General features: G+C 41.0%; 1 protein-coding gene across 2 annotated transcripts in view; it reads right to left on the bottom strand.

Annotated features, from left to right (window-relative positions):
* Positions 1-13,461, bottom strand: part of DDX46 (DEAD-box helicase 46) — a 72,258-nt gene extending 58,797 nt beyond the window's left edge. For both annotated transcript variants that reach the window (XR_009407464.1, XM_059417599.1), the window contains exons 1-4: positions 13,269-13,461; positions 9,101-9,289; positions 6,797-6,940; positions 1,497-1,593 (exon numbers count right to left, since the gene is read on the bottom strand). Coding sequence is in view for 1 of the 2 variants with exons in the window: in XM_059417599.1 (XP_059273582.1) it covers positions 1,497-1,593; positions 6,797-6,940; positions 9,101-9,289; positions 13,269-13,285 (447 nt within the window). In the remaining variant the exon portion in view is untranslated. The remainder of the gene's footprint in view (positions 1-1,496; positions 1,594-6,796; positions 6,941-9,100; positions 9,290-13,268) is intronic.
* Between the last annotated feature and the right edge of the window lie 432 nt (positions 13,462-13,893).

Here is a 13,893-nt window from a genome sequence, read left to right as displayed (position 1 = left end):
CTGTGTATGTCTCTCTCTTTGTCAAATAAATAAAATATCTGTCAAATAAATAAATATCTGTCAAATAATCTGACAAATATCTGTCAAATAAATAAAATCTTAAAAAATAATAATAATAATTAAAACAAAAACAAAACTTAGGGCACCTGGCTGGCTCACTCAGAAGAACATGCGACTTTTAATATTAGGGTCACGAGAGGAGTATAGATCCACCCTGGGTGAAGAGATTACTTAAATATATAAACTTTAAGGAAAAAAAAAAGTATACCACTCTTTTAGAGGGCATTTTGATCCTATCTGTCAAAATGTTAAATACATATACCCATTGACAAAGCCATTTCATTGATACCAATTTACCCTACATTCACATACCACTGTTCATAATGAAGACTGAAAATAACCTAAATATCCATCAAAGGTGATTTCCTTACTTTGTTTCAACAGAACCCCATGCAGGCATTGAAAACAATGAGCTATATCTATATATGCAGTTACAGAAGATCTCCAATATATAACAAAAGAAAACAACAAGGCACACTATTTAAGTTGAATGTTGGATATACTGCTGTGTATTCTTCTTCAGACATTATATACTGAAAAAATAGATTTAAAAATTTAAAATTGAAAATTGAACAATTTAAAAATGAACAAAAGCAGGGCACCTGGCTGGCTCAGTCAGTGGAACCTGCAACTCGTGATCTGGGGGCTGAGTTTGAAACCCACATCAGGAGTAGAGATTACGTAATAAAAAATAAATAAATAAATAAAATAAGGAGGGGTGCCTGGGTGGCTCAGTGGGTTAAGCCTCTGCTTTCGGCTCGGGTCATGATCCCAGGGTTCTGGGATCGAGCCCCGCATCGGGCTCTTTGTTCAGCAGGAGCCTGCTTTCCCTCCTCTCTCTCTGCCTGCCTCTCTGCCTACTTGTGATCTCTGTCAAGTAAATAAAAAAAAAAAAACAGATCATGTATATAGATAATGCAGTATTTTTGAGAAATGACTCCTCTAATAGGGACAGTTTTTACTTTATCTCTTTTTTGGTTTTTGTTTTTTACATACTATCATTTAAAAATGAAAATAGGGATGCCTGGGTGGCTCAGCTGGTTAAGCCATTAGCTGCCATTAGCTCAGGTCATAATCCCAATGTCATGGGATCAAGCCCGATCAGCCTCCCTGCTCAACAGAGTCTGCTTCTCCCTCTCCCTCTGCTGTTCCCCCTGCTTGTGTTCTCTTTACTCTTTCTCAAAAAAAAAGAAATGAAGTCCTTAAAAATAAATTAATAAAATAAAAATAAAATATATAGAGGACCTAGCTGGCTCAGTCAGTACAGCATGGGGCCCTTGATCTCAGGGTTGTGAGCTCAAGCCCCATGTTGGATATGGAGCCTACTTAAAAAGAAACAAATATAATTAAAGATATAGCAATAAAAATCCCCAACAGTTTGTGATCACAGAAACAAATATGATAATATAATACAATTATTTAGTTAGTAAACATACGCCAGCATCTTTTTCTTTTTCATCTTCCTTGTCATCTTTGTCTTTTTTCTTCTCTTTAGAACTTTCCCCACTATCTGTTTTCTCTTTGGACCTAGACCTATGAAAAAAGAGAAGAAGAAACATCATTTATTTGTGCTTGGAAACATTCACATCTAAAATACATTTAAAGGGGGCGCCTGGATGGCTCAGTCAGCTAAGTGTCTAACTCTGACTTTGGCTCAGGTTGTGATCTCAGAGTCATGGGATCGAGCCCCACCTCAGGCTCTGTGCTGAGGCTGGAGGCTGCTTAAGATTCTTTCTCTCGGGGCGCCTGGGTTGCTCAGTGGGTTAAGCCCCTGCCTTCAGCTCAGGTCAAGATCCCAGAGTCCTGGGATCGAGTCCTGCATCCGGCTCTCTGCTCAGCAGGGGGCTTGCATCCCTCTCTCTCTGCCTGCCTCTCTGCCTACTTGTGATTTCTCTCTCTCTGTCAAATAAATAAAATCTTTAAAAAATAAATAAATAAAAATTAATAATGTTTAAGGGGCTTGGGTTGCTTAGTCGGTTAAGCATCTGCCCTTGGCTCAGGTTATGATCACAGCTGCCAGGGATTAAGTCCTACATCTGACTCCCTGATCAGCACAAAGTCTGCTTCTTCCTCTCGCTCTCCCTATACACTCTCCCTCTCTCTCTCAAATAAGTAAAATCGTAAAAAAATTTTTTAAAAAATTAAAAAGTAAAAAATAACATTTAAAACCCCAACAGGCCTTGCATTTCACCCCTATGTTTGGTATCTTGTGAGTAAAAAAAATTTCTTGGGCCGCCTCGCTGGCTCAGTTGGTTAAGCATCTCCCTTCGGATCAGGTCATGATCTCAGCATCCTGGGATCGAGGGGTCCCTGCTCAGTGGGGAGTCTGCATCTACCTCTCCCCTGTACCCCTCCCCTTGGTCATGATCGTTTGCTCTCTCTCTCAAACTGAGTAAATAAAAGCCTTAAAAAAAAATACTTAATTTGAATGGAATCAATTCAGTCTTCTTTTTCCCCTTTTAAAGAAACTGGTGCTTTTTAAACCTTCCAGATTTGATGAAGATATCCAAAGGTAAAGAATATTTTCTCTAGGGGTACCTGGGTGGCTCAGTGGGTTAAAGCCTCTGCCTTCAGCTCAGGTCATGATCCCAGGGTCCTGGGATCGAGCCCCACATCAGGCTCTCTTCTCAGCAGGGAGCCTGCTTCCTCCTCTCTCTCTCTGTCTCTCTGCCTACTTGTGATCTCTATCTGTCAAATAAATAAAATCTTTAAAAAAAAATTATTAAAAAAATATTTTCTCTAGTGTAAACTTCTAAAAAGTTTACTATTATGCCATCGATTTGGTCTTTTATCTGCTTTTATGTACAGAATGATAGAGGTCGTCCTATTTCATTATATGGTAGCAAATGACCCTAGTAGCACTTATTTTTATTTTTTATTTTTTTGATGCAGGCTCCACACTAAGCTTGAACTCACAATCCTGAGATCAAGACCTGAGCTGATCAAGAGTCTGATGTTTGGGGTGCCTGGGTGGCTCAGAACCTTAAGCCTCTGCCTTTGGCTCAGGTCATGGTCTCGGGGTTCTGGTCAAGCCCTGCATCAGGCTCTCTGCTCAGCAGATAGCCTGCTTCCCCTTTTCCCTCTGCCTGCCTCTCTGCCTACTTGTACTCTCTCTCTGTCAAATAAATAAAATCTTTAAAAAAAAAAAAAAAGTGTCTGACATCTAACTGACAGCCACCCAGGCATTCACACCAACCCAAGTACTACTTACTAAAAGAACTTTTCCCCACTAATTACACTGTTACCACTGTCATTTGTTAAGTGACCATATACATGGGATCTTCTTCTGGGCTCTTTACGTGGTTCCACTGATCTATTTGTCTCTACACCAAAACCACACTTAATTTGGACAACTTTATGACAAGTTTCAATATCTGGTAAAGCAAGCCCTCCTATCTTGTTCTTTAAGACAGTTTATGCCCTTGCATTTCTAATTTTACAATCAGTTTGTGAAATACTTTTCTAAATGCTAGGCATTTTTAATATGAATACGTTTTGAAGCTAATAAAATGCTTTACTCTAAATCTGCTTAGATAACCATGACTTTTCTCCTTGAATCTTATTAATATAAAGAATTAAACTGACTGATTTTACTCTCTTCTTTATTTTTTTTTTAAAGATTTTGTTTATTTATTTGCAAGAGATAGAGCATGAAAGAGGGGAGAGTCAGAGAGAGAAGAAGACTCCCCGCTGAGCAGGGAGCCCCATGCAGGACTCAATCCTGGGACTCCAGGATCACGACCTGAGCTGAAGGCAGTCACTTAACCAACTGAGACACCCAAGCACCCTCTCTCCTTTTTTTTTTTTTTTTAGAAGATTTATTTATTCATTTGAGAGACAGCACAAGCAGGGGGAGGAGCAGAGGGGGAAAGAAGCAAATCCCCTTGCTAAGCAGGGAGCCTGCCACGGGGCTCAAATCCCAGGACCTTAGGATCATGACTTGGGCTAAAGGTAGACACTCAATTGACTGAGCCACCCAGGTGCCCCTACACGGACTGATTTTCTTATGTTAAACCAACCTTCCATTCCTGGAATAAATCCACATAGTTCATAATTTTTTCTTTACATGTTTTTTGATTCAGTATAATAGTCTTTATGTTTAGATTAAATAAAGCCTATAGTTATCTTTTCTCATACTGTCCTTTTCAGGTTTTAATATCTATGTTCTTCTCAATACATAACATGAATTAAGAAATGTTTTTTCAGGGCGCCTGAGTGGCTCAGTGGGTTAAAGCCTCTGCCTTCAGCTCAGGTCATGATCTCAGGGTCCTGGGTTGGAGCCCTGCATGGGGCTCTCTGCTCAAGCAGGGAGCCTGCCTCTCTGCCTGCTTGTGATCTCTGTCAAATAAATAAATAAAAATCTAAAAAAAAAAAAAAAAAAAAAAGAAATGTTTTTTCATTAAATCTCTATTCATCAAAAGTATCATAACAGAGTAAAAAGACAAGCCACAGAGTAAAAGAATATATGTGCCATTCATATAAACGACAATCAACAACCAGCAAGCGTATTTAAAAAAAACAACAAAACCTCCTACAAGTCAATTTTTAAAAAAACAACTCAACAGAAAAATAAGCAAAAGATTTTAACATATTTCAGAAAAGAAGAAATCCAAATGACCAAAGAACATATGAAGTTCAACCTCACTGGTCATGACAAATACAAATTAAAGCCACAACAATACTAGTATGTCTAACCAATTAACAAAACTTAATAGGACTGACTACCAAATACTGGGAAGAGTATGGAGCAATACAATGATACTGCTCATCGGAATACAATCAGCATACCTCCTCTGGAAAGCATTTGGGATTACTCAATAAAAATGAAGCTACACTGGGGTGGGTGGGTTGCTCAGTTAGTTGACTGAGTCAACTCTTGACTTCAGCTCTGGTCAAGATTTCAGGTTTGTGATCACGCCATGCTGGGCTCCACACTCACCAGGGCATCGAATGCAGATTCTCTCTCTCTGCCCTCCCCCTACTCGCATGCCTTGCACTCACTCTCTCCCTCAAATAAACAAATCTTTAAAAAAAACAATAAAGCTATGTTTATTCTATAACCATATAATTTCACTCCTAGGTACACACCCTGGTGAAACTCAAGCACATGTATACTAAGACACATACATAAAAATGCTCAAAATACCCTAAAAAAGTCAAAAGAACCCAAATACTCACCTCAGTAGAACAGATAAATAGTGGTATACTTATACCACCAAATAGTATTCAGAAGTGAAAATGAACTACTGTTATAAACAACATGGATGACTCTCAAACAATGATCAACAAAGATACAAAAGAATATGGAACTCATTCAAGTAAAGTTAAAAAACATAAGTCTTAACTATTATTTTTCCAGATGTGAACACTAGTGTAAAACTCTAAAGAAAGACAAAGAAATTACAAGTACAAACGTCAGGAGTGGTTTTATCTAGGGCAGTAGAGAGCTGGAATTATAGAAAGGACATGGAGGGCTTCTAGAGATACTGATATGTTTTATTTCTTTTCTTTTTCTTTTTTTTTAGGTTTTATTTATTTATTTGTCAGAGAGAGAGCACAAACAGGAACAACAGCAGGCAGAGCAGGAAAAGGGAGAAGCAGGCTCCCACTGAGCAAGAAGCCTGATGCTGAACTTGATCCCAGGACCCTGGAATCATGACCTGAGCCAAATGCAGACATTTAACTAACTGAGCCACCCAGGCGTCCTAACATGTTCTATTTCTTATCCTTGGTGGTGGTTACATGAATATTGCTTTATAATTATTTAGTAAACTGCATGTTTACATTTCATTCACTTTTCCAAATTTATATTTTACTTTTAACTCAAAATAATCCCAATGGGCATTACTACACCAACCTTGGTAAAATAAAAGTAAAATTTATAAAATAAAATTAATGACATGAGGAAAACACTCATGAATAATGTGAGTAATATACTATAATACAAATTCATATATCAACTATGTCACCACTTCAGAAACAGCCAAAGAACAAATCATTGAAAAGAGAAATATGAAGAGTAAACATGTTATGTCTAATAGATATACCTTGAAATTGAAAGGTACTAGCATCCTAAGGAAACATGTACATTTAACACAAGCAAAGTTCATACCTATCCCGAAGAGCAATTCAGCAATTCACATCATGAGTTAAGAAGTTATCTGCCAACCAGTGTCAGAAATGCTAAGAACATCATTTCAAAGGAAAAACAGAGTTCCCAAAAAGATGTTTATACAATATATTCCTGACCATTAACAATAGGTATCAAATAAGAGAACAGTGTATTATGAATGTTAAAACTAACCGAATCTACTATTTCCAACTGAATTACAAGCCTCATAAACTATTAAAATTTAAAAAAAAAATTTTAAGATAAAAATAAATAAAATAGGGATGCCTAGGTGGCTCAGTCTGTTAGGCTGCTGCCTTCAGCTCAGGTCATGATCCCAGGGTCCTGGGATCAAGTCCCGCATCGGGCTCCTTGCTCGGCAGTGAGCCTGCCTCTCTCTCCACCTCTGCCTGCCACTTTAACCTGCTCGTGCACTCTCTCACACGCTCTCTCTCTCTCTGACAAATAAATCAACAAAATATTTAAATAATTTAATTTAATTTAATTCAACCAGTAGTTGATGGTAGAGCTAGTCAGTAATTATTTATAAAGATTTCTTTGAAAAAAGGAAGGAAAAGGAAAGAGTCAGTTCCCAAACTGCATGATACAGTCCAATGATAACATTACCTATTCTCAGCTTTCTTGCTTTTATTGCCAGGACTGGAGGATCTGGATCGCCGGCCTCGGCTTCTACTCCTTGAACGTCTCCTGTCTCGACTTCGAGATCTTCTTCGGTCTCGACTTCTGTCTCTCTCTCTACTTCTGGAACGCCTGAAAGGGAAACACTTTTCATTCATTCTATGACCAAGTAGTATTACTTTCAGATAACGGTTCTGTACTGTGTTGAAAGAAGCTTCTTAACTATTACTATTATTAAAGGCTGATATTTCAAACAATCATCAAATCAGATAAAAAAGGAACAAGTAGGGCGCCTGGGTGGCTCAGTGGGTTAAGCCGCTGCCTTCGGCTCGGGTCATGATCTCGGGGTCCTGGGATCGAGTCCCGCATAGGGCTCTCTACTCAGCAGGGAGCCTGCTTCCTCCTCTCTCTCTCTCTGCCTGCCTCTCTGCCTACTTGTGATCTCTCTCTGTCAAATAAATAAATAAAATCTTAAAAAAAAAAAAAAAAAAAAAAGAACAAGTAAAGTCAATTCTTAGAAGTGGTTAAAAATAAGTGAGGATACTAATTCCAAAATGATATTTGTTGGAAAAAAAACAGCAAATCTGTGATAATAAATGTCCTTTTAAAATCTACAGTCTACAGTAGAAAAATCTAAATTTCAAAGCTTAAGTATAAGGATGGGTACAATGGGGCTATGGAAGAACACAGATAATGAAGACTAGGAGATAATTTACATTCTAGAGCTGATGGTGACATGACATAGGGCAGATCAACTCTCTGCATCACAGTTTCCTCATCTATATAATATGGAGGCTCCACTTAGATAATCTCAAAATCCTTCTTGCTCTAAAACCTTGTGATTCTACTTTCAATCCTAAAAGCCAAAGACCAAATCTTAAAAAAATCAATTTCATTTAATACATACTTGAATGGGGGCGCCTGGGTGGCTCAGTAGGTTAAGCCTCTGCCTACGGCTCGGGTCATGATCTCAAGGTCCTGAGATTGAGCCCCACTGATTGAGCTCAGTGGGGAGCCTGCTCCCCCCATCTCTCTCTGCCTGCCTCTCTACCTACTTGTGATCTCTGTCTGTCAAATAAATAAATAAAATCTTAAAAAAAAAAATACATGCTTGAATGAATTATATGAAACTGTTCCTGGGACCACATAATATGATACTAAGTCAACACTATCCACTTTTTCATAGATGAGTATTCTCTCCCTGAGCACCAAGTAATACTTCCACAATTTCTTCTTCCAATGTTTGCAAAAGAGTTTTTTCTATGATCAGTTCACAGCACCTGTACAGCCTTGTCTTCTTTCCTATTATAATAAGAAACTTATCAAATAACTTTTTGGTGTGGGGAAGATTATTTTTATTTACAATGTTTTCCACCTCTACAAAGGTTATATACAGCTGCTTGACTGGTGCCAAGGAATGTGTAAGCAAGTAAAAGTAAAATAAAAATTAGGAGATCCTTTTATTCAAAATAGTTTTTTTTTTTAAAGAGTGTCAAAAAGGGACACTTGACTAGCTCAGCTGGTGGAGTATGCAACTCTTGATCTTAAAGTTGTAAGTTCAAGCCCCAAGTTGCATGCGAGATTAATTAAAAATAAAATGTTTTAAATAAATAAATAGAATCTTCTTTACAAATTAAAAAAAGGGGGAGTTGAGAGGGTCCCTGATTGGCTCAGTCAGTAGGGCACACAATTCTTGATCTCAGGGTTTTAAGTTTGAGCCCCACACTGTAGAGATATTACTTAAAAATAAAAAGCTTTAGGGGCACCTGGGTGGCTCAGTGGGTTAAAGTCTCTGCCTTCAGCTCAGGTCATGACCCCAGGGTCCTGGGATGGAGCTCGGCATCGGGCTCTCTGCTCAGCAGGGAGCCTGCTTCCTCCTTTCTCTCTGCCTGCCTCTCTGCCTACTTGTGATCTGTCAAATAAATAAATAAAATCTTTAAAAAAAATTTTTTTTTTAAATAAAGCTTTAAAAAAATACCTTTTTTTTTTTTTTTTAAAGCAGGGCTTGCAGATGGCTCTGCCCTTTTCCTTCTCCTGCTGGCTTTAGTGGCTGGTCTGAACATAGTTGTCAGCTCTCTTGGGACAGAATTAGAACAGAACAGTCTTAATGACATATTACCTTTGAGACTCTTTGCTCCAGGCAAAGCACCTCTGGACCTGATCAAATGAGCTGGGGTCAAAGCAGAGTGCCCACCAAAGACCATTAAATTTCAGTCCAAGTCATACTCTTGAACAAGCCCAATTTAGCTGAGAAGGCCCAATTTATCATGAGTCTTTAGGAGACTGTCTTACCTCAGGCGCTTCCGGTCTCTTGACCGAGATCTTCTTTTATCTCTGCTACGAGACCTCTCTCTCCTTCTATCTCTATCTCTGCTTCTAGACCGTCTATCATCTCCACGTTTACTTCTTTTGTCTGAGGGTGAACGACTTCTAGAACGACTTCCAGAGCGCCCCCTTGATGCTGATCGCTTCCGATAGTGGCTAGAAAGTGAAGTTCAAGATTAAGTTTAGCAAACACAGGTAACTTCTATTATATTTTAATTAATCACATTTTCCTAAAAGATCTCAGCAAATTAAACACTGAAAGGCCTTTTTGTTCATCAACTCTTAAAATTAGGGGGAAGTAATGACTCCTGCAGCTACATTCCACATAGACAGGGAAAAACTATCTTGAAACAGAAGCAAGGACAGTAAAAAGAACGGACCAAACTTGCCTCAAGCAACTTGCATTCTGGCAAAGGAAGAAATGACTGACAAGTAAAGAAATAAATACACAATACATCACATGGTACTATGGAGAGAAACTGATCAGAGTAAACGAAAGAGAAAGGGTGGCAGGTAGGAGGTTTGCTATTTTAAACTAGGTGATGAGAAAAACTTACTAATAAACAAACACTTCAGAGGTCTGAAGAAAATCAAAGGAACCATGTAGATACAAGGGGGAGAAACTTTACAGGGAACAGGCACCACAAGTGCAAAGTCGCTGAGGAAGAAGCTTGACTGGTGTGTCTAAGGAACAGCTAGGAAGGCAGATGCGGCTAGGTCTAAATGACCAAGTACCATGAGATGAGATCAGCAATATAGTAGGGCAGGAAAACATGGAGAGCTCTGTAGAGCCTTACAGGCCATTCTAAGGAGTTTTTCTTTCACTCTGAGTAAGTTGAGAAGTTACTAGAAGATTCTAAGTAGAGCAGTAGTGTTACCCCACTAATATTTTTATTTATTTCTTACTTACTTTTTCCCTCACTAATATTTTTAAAGCATTAGTCTGGCTGCTGAGGGGAAAACAAACTGAAGAAAGGCAAATGCAGAAGCAGGGAAAAGAGGTAGGATGCAATAGCAATCATCCAAGTAAGAGAATGGTGGATGGGATGAGAATATCAAGTTTGGAGTTTCTAGGAAGTGTCAAAATCTAGGTATTTTGAAACTAGAAAGGACTGATTTATGGATTAACTCGATGCCAAGTGTGACAGCAAGGCAGAAGCCATGGGTGTCTCTGAGATACACGGCTGGACCTAGTAGAAAGATGAAGTTGCCATTTACTAAGATGGGAAGCCTGAGGGAGAATCATATGTGTGTGTGTGGGGGGGGGGGGGTCAGGATATTAGGCATTCACATGGAGATGTATGTAGGTAGTTGAAATATCAGTCTAGAATTCATGAAGGGCTCCACAGCCATCAGTGTACAAAGGCTACTTAAAGCAACAAACATGGATAAGATGGCTAGGGAATGAGTGCCCCTCATTATCCAAGCACCTGAAACTCAATGTGTAGAAACCCAAACTCATTACCTTTGCCTCCCCAAACCATTTATTACCACAACTTCTAGTCAGTAGTCTCAAAATATGTTATCTTTTTTTTTTTTTAAAGATTTTATTTATTTATTTGACAGAGCGAGATCACAAGTAGGCATAGAGGCAGGCAGAGAGAGAGAGAGGGGGAAGCAGGCTCCCCGCTGAGCAGAGAGCCCGATGCGGGACCCGATCCCAGGACCCTGAGATCATGACCTGAGCCGAAGGCAGTGGCTTAACCCACTGAGCCACCCAGGCGCCCAAAATATGTTATCTTTAATACTTCTCTTTTTCTACACAACCAGTAAAACACCAAGTATTACCAATTCCATCTCTGTAATTCTCTTCATATTGTATCAGCACCTCAGAGTTCCCACTGTCACTACTCCACATCAGAGCTACCTAGTTAGGGCATTTTAGAAGACTCCTGGTCTTCTTGTTTCTATTCTCTGTTCCCTGAAATCTGTTTCACTTGTTGCTTCAGTGGTAATCTTTGTAAAGCAGAGTTCTGACCATATTATATAAACACACCCAAACATTTCTTAGGCAAAATCTTCAAAGGCTCTCAAATTCTTAGCTTCAAGATTTTATTTATCTATTTTATTTATTTATTTATTTGAGAGATAGAGAAAGTACCAACAGGGGGAACAGTAGAGGGAGATGGAGAAGCGGGCTCCCCACTGAACAGAGAACCTGATGCAGGACTCAGTCCCAGGACACTAGGATCATGACCTGAGCCGAAGACAGATGCTTAACAGCTTGAGCCACTGAAGGGCCCCTCAAATTCTTTAAATCTAGGGCGCCTGGGTGGTTCAGTGGGTTAAGCCGCTGCCTTCGGCTCAGGTCATGATCTCAGGGTCCTGGGATCGAGTCCCGCATCGGGCTCTCTGCTCAGCAGGGAGCCTGCTTCCCTCTCTCTCTCTCTCTCTGCCTGCCTCTCCATCTATTTGTGATTTCTCTCTGTCAAATAAATAAATAAAATCTTAAAAAAAAAAAAAAATTCTTTAAATCTACAATCCACCGACATTCTGGACGCAACTCCCTTTTAGAACCTACCTCCTAGGACGCCTGGGTGGCTCAGTTGGTTGGACGGCTGCCTTCGGCTCAGGTCATGGTCTCGGAGTCCCGGGATCGAGTCCCGCATCGGGCTCCCAGCTCCATGGGGAGCCTGCTTCTCCCTCTGACCTTCTCCTCACTCATGCTCTCTCACTGTCTCTCTCTCAAATAAATAAATAAAATAGAACCTACCTCCTACCACTTATCGTCAACCCTTCATGACACCTAAATATGTAGGCAAACTGGGCTCTTTATCTGTTTCTCGAACACCTTGCTCCATCCCATTTCTAAGCCTTCCGTAAGTTTCTGTACCAACCTAGAGCACAAGCCATGCAGGCAGGGGAAAAGGCTAAAGAGCTGGAAGAAGCTTCCTTGTGAAAGGTCCTGAAGGATGTGCTAAATAGTCTGACTTTATCTTTGGAAGCAGTAAGAACCAACAGCGATGAAAGAGAGGAATGACATAATCTTTATTTCAGAAGTGTCACTGTGGCTGCAGTGTGAGGAACCTATTAGGAGTGCAAAGATCACAGGAAGATAATCAATTTGAGGCAAGTGTAGCAGTCTGAACACTAAATGATTAGGGCCTGGATTAAGTCAGAGAGCAGAAATGGAGACGGGGTGTAGAATCTTACTGGGTTTAGACAGTACGAGAGAAAAATTAATCAAATAAACTCTCTCTTCCAGGTTTCTGCTTTGGGTAGCCAGATGAATAGCAATTTAAAAGACCTGCACAAGAATTCTCTGTAAATATACAACTATTCTTTATCTTTATCCATGTGATGGTACTCAGTTTATGGATTTGCTAAATTTCATCTAGTTCTACCCTAAGCTTTGTCCATTTCCCTAAACATTAACTGTATCTCAATAAGCTACTATTACTTATTATTTATAACCCAGATAAAAAGATCTTTCATTCACTGCTAAATACAAAGCAAATATTCATCTTTAAGATAATAACCTCAAGGTCCCAAACCCCCTTTAACAATCTAAGTTTTGAAGAGGTATCAGAATTCTAATAAGACCTCCCAATCCAGGTGTTAAAAGGACAGAAAATACATAACAAAGAAATATGATATCTACCGGAGAAATAAATCTCCATACAACAAGTATTTATTGCAGCCCACTAAAAGCCTAGTCACGTTCAATGTTGTATATGATGTAAAAATATTTAGCCTCCAGCTCCTTTCAACTGATTTGGAAAAATAGAAGACACGCATACGGTACTAAAATAGACAGCAATAAGCGCCAGGGAAAGGGGGCAAACGCGAACGGGTAAGAAATTCAACTGGGATCACTACTGACGGAGGGATCACGGAGGGCTTCGTGGAAATGGCGGGATGTGGTACCCAATCACTGACCTCCTGGAGCGGTGGTCCCGCTCCAGGGGCTGCAACGGGCGATGGCAGTGTAGGGAACCCTGCGAGCGTCACCGGCCCAAATACAGTCACTTCCTCGGCCGAGGTCTCCCTGCCCCCCGGGTGGCCGCGGGGAGCGCTGGCCGCACGTGGGGCCGCACCGATTCAGGCCTGGTCCCGCTGCCACCTCAACTCCCGCCTCTTTCCCCCAGTCCCAGGAAGCCGCCCGCCCGCTCACCCGCTAGGCGCGCCGCCTCACCGTGACTCCCGGCCCATGCTGCCGGCCGCGCGAAAAGCAACGCCCTTCGGGACAACGCGCAGAAGAACAGCACAAAGGAGGAGGTCACGTCGCCCTCAGCTAGCCAGGCGAAGAGCAGCACTACCGGGGAGCAGCAGCAGCTACTGCGGCGGCGGCCATCGAAGAGCGGCCAACGAAAACAGGACGTGCTGGCGCCCGCGGCAAAGAGAAGGAGAAAGCGGGCGGAAGCTGCTCTCTCCACAGCGCTCTCTCTCGGCTGGAGGCCGCACAGCGCCTGCCGCGCCGAAAGACGCGACCTGGGCGGATTTTCCCTGCGGTGCATGAAAGTCTGCGTTTTAGTGCAGTGGAGAAAGGTGCCTTGGCTTTGCGGGCCTTAAGAAGTTCTTTCTTCGGCTCCTGGGGGGGCTCGGCTGGTTAAGCGTCTGCCTTCAGCTCAGGTCATGATGCCAGGGTCCTGGAATCAAGCCCTGCAGGGAGCTTGCTTCTCCCTCTCCCCAACCTCCTGCATATGTGTTCCCTCTCTTGCTGTGTCTCTGTCAAATAAATATAATACTTTTTAAAAATTATTTTAAAAGGGTGCCTGGGTGGCTCAGTGGGTTAAGCCGCTGCCTTCGGCTCAGGTCAT

Source organism: Mustela nigripes, chromosome 12 (assembly GCF_022355385.1).
Source record: "Mustela nigripes isolate SB6536 chromosome 12, MUSNIG.SB6536, whole genome shotgun sequence".
NCBI lineage: Eukaryota > Metazoa > Chordata > Mammalia > Carnivora > Mustelidae > Mustela > Mustela nigripes.
The sequence above is the reverse complement of the archived record's forward strand: the minus strand, read 5'-3'. Positions and strand labels throughout refer to the sequence as shown.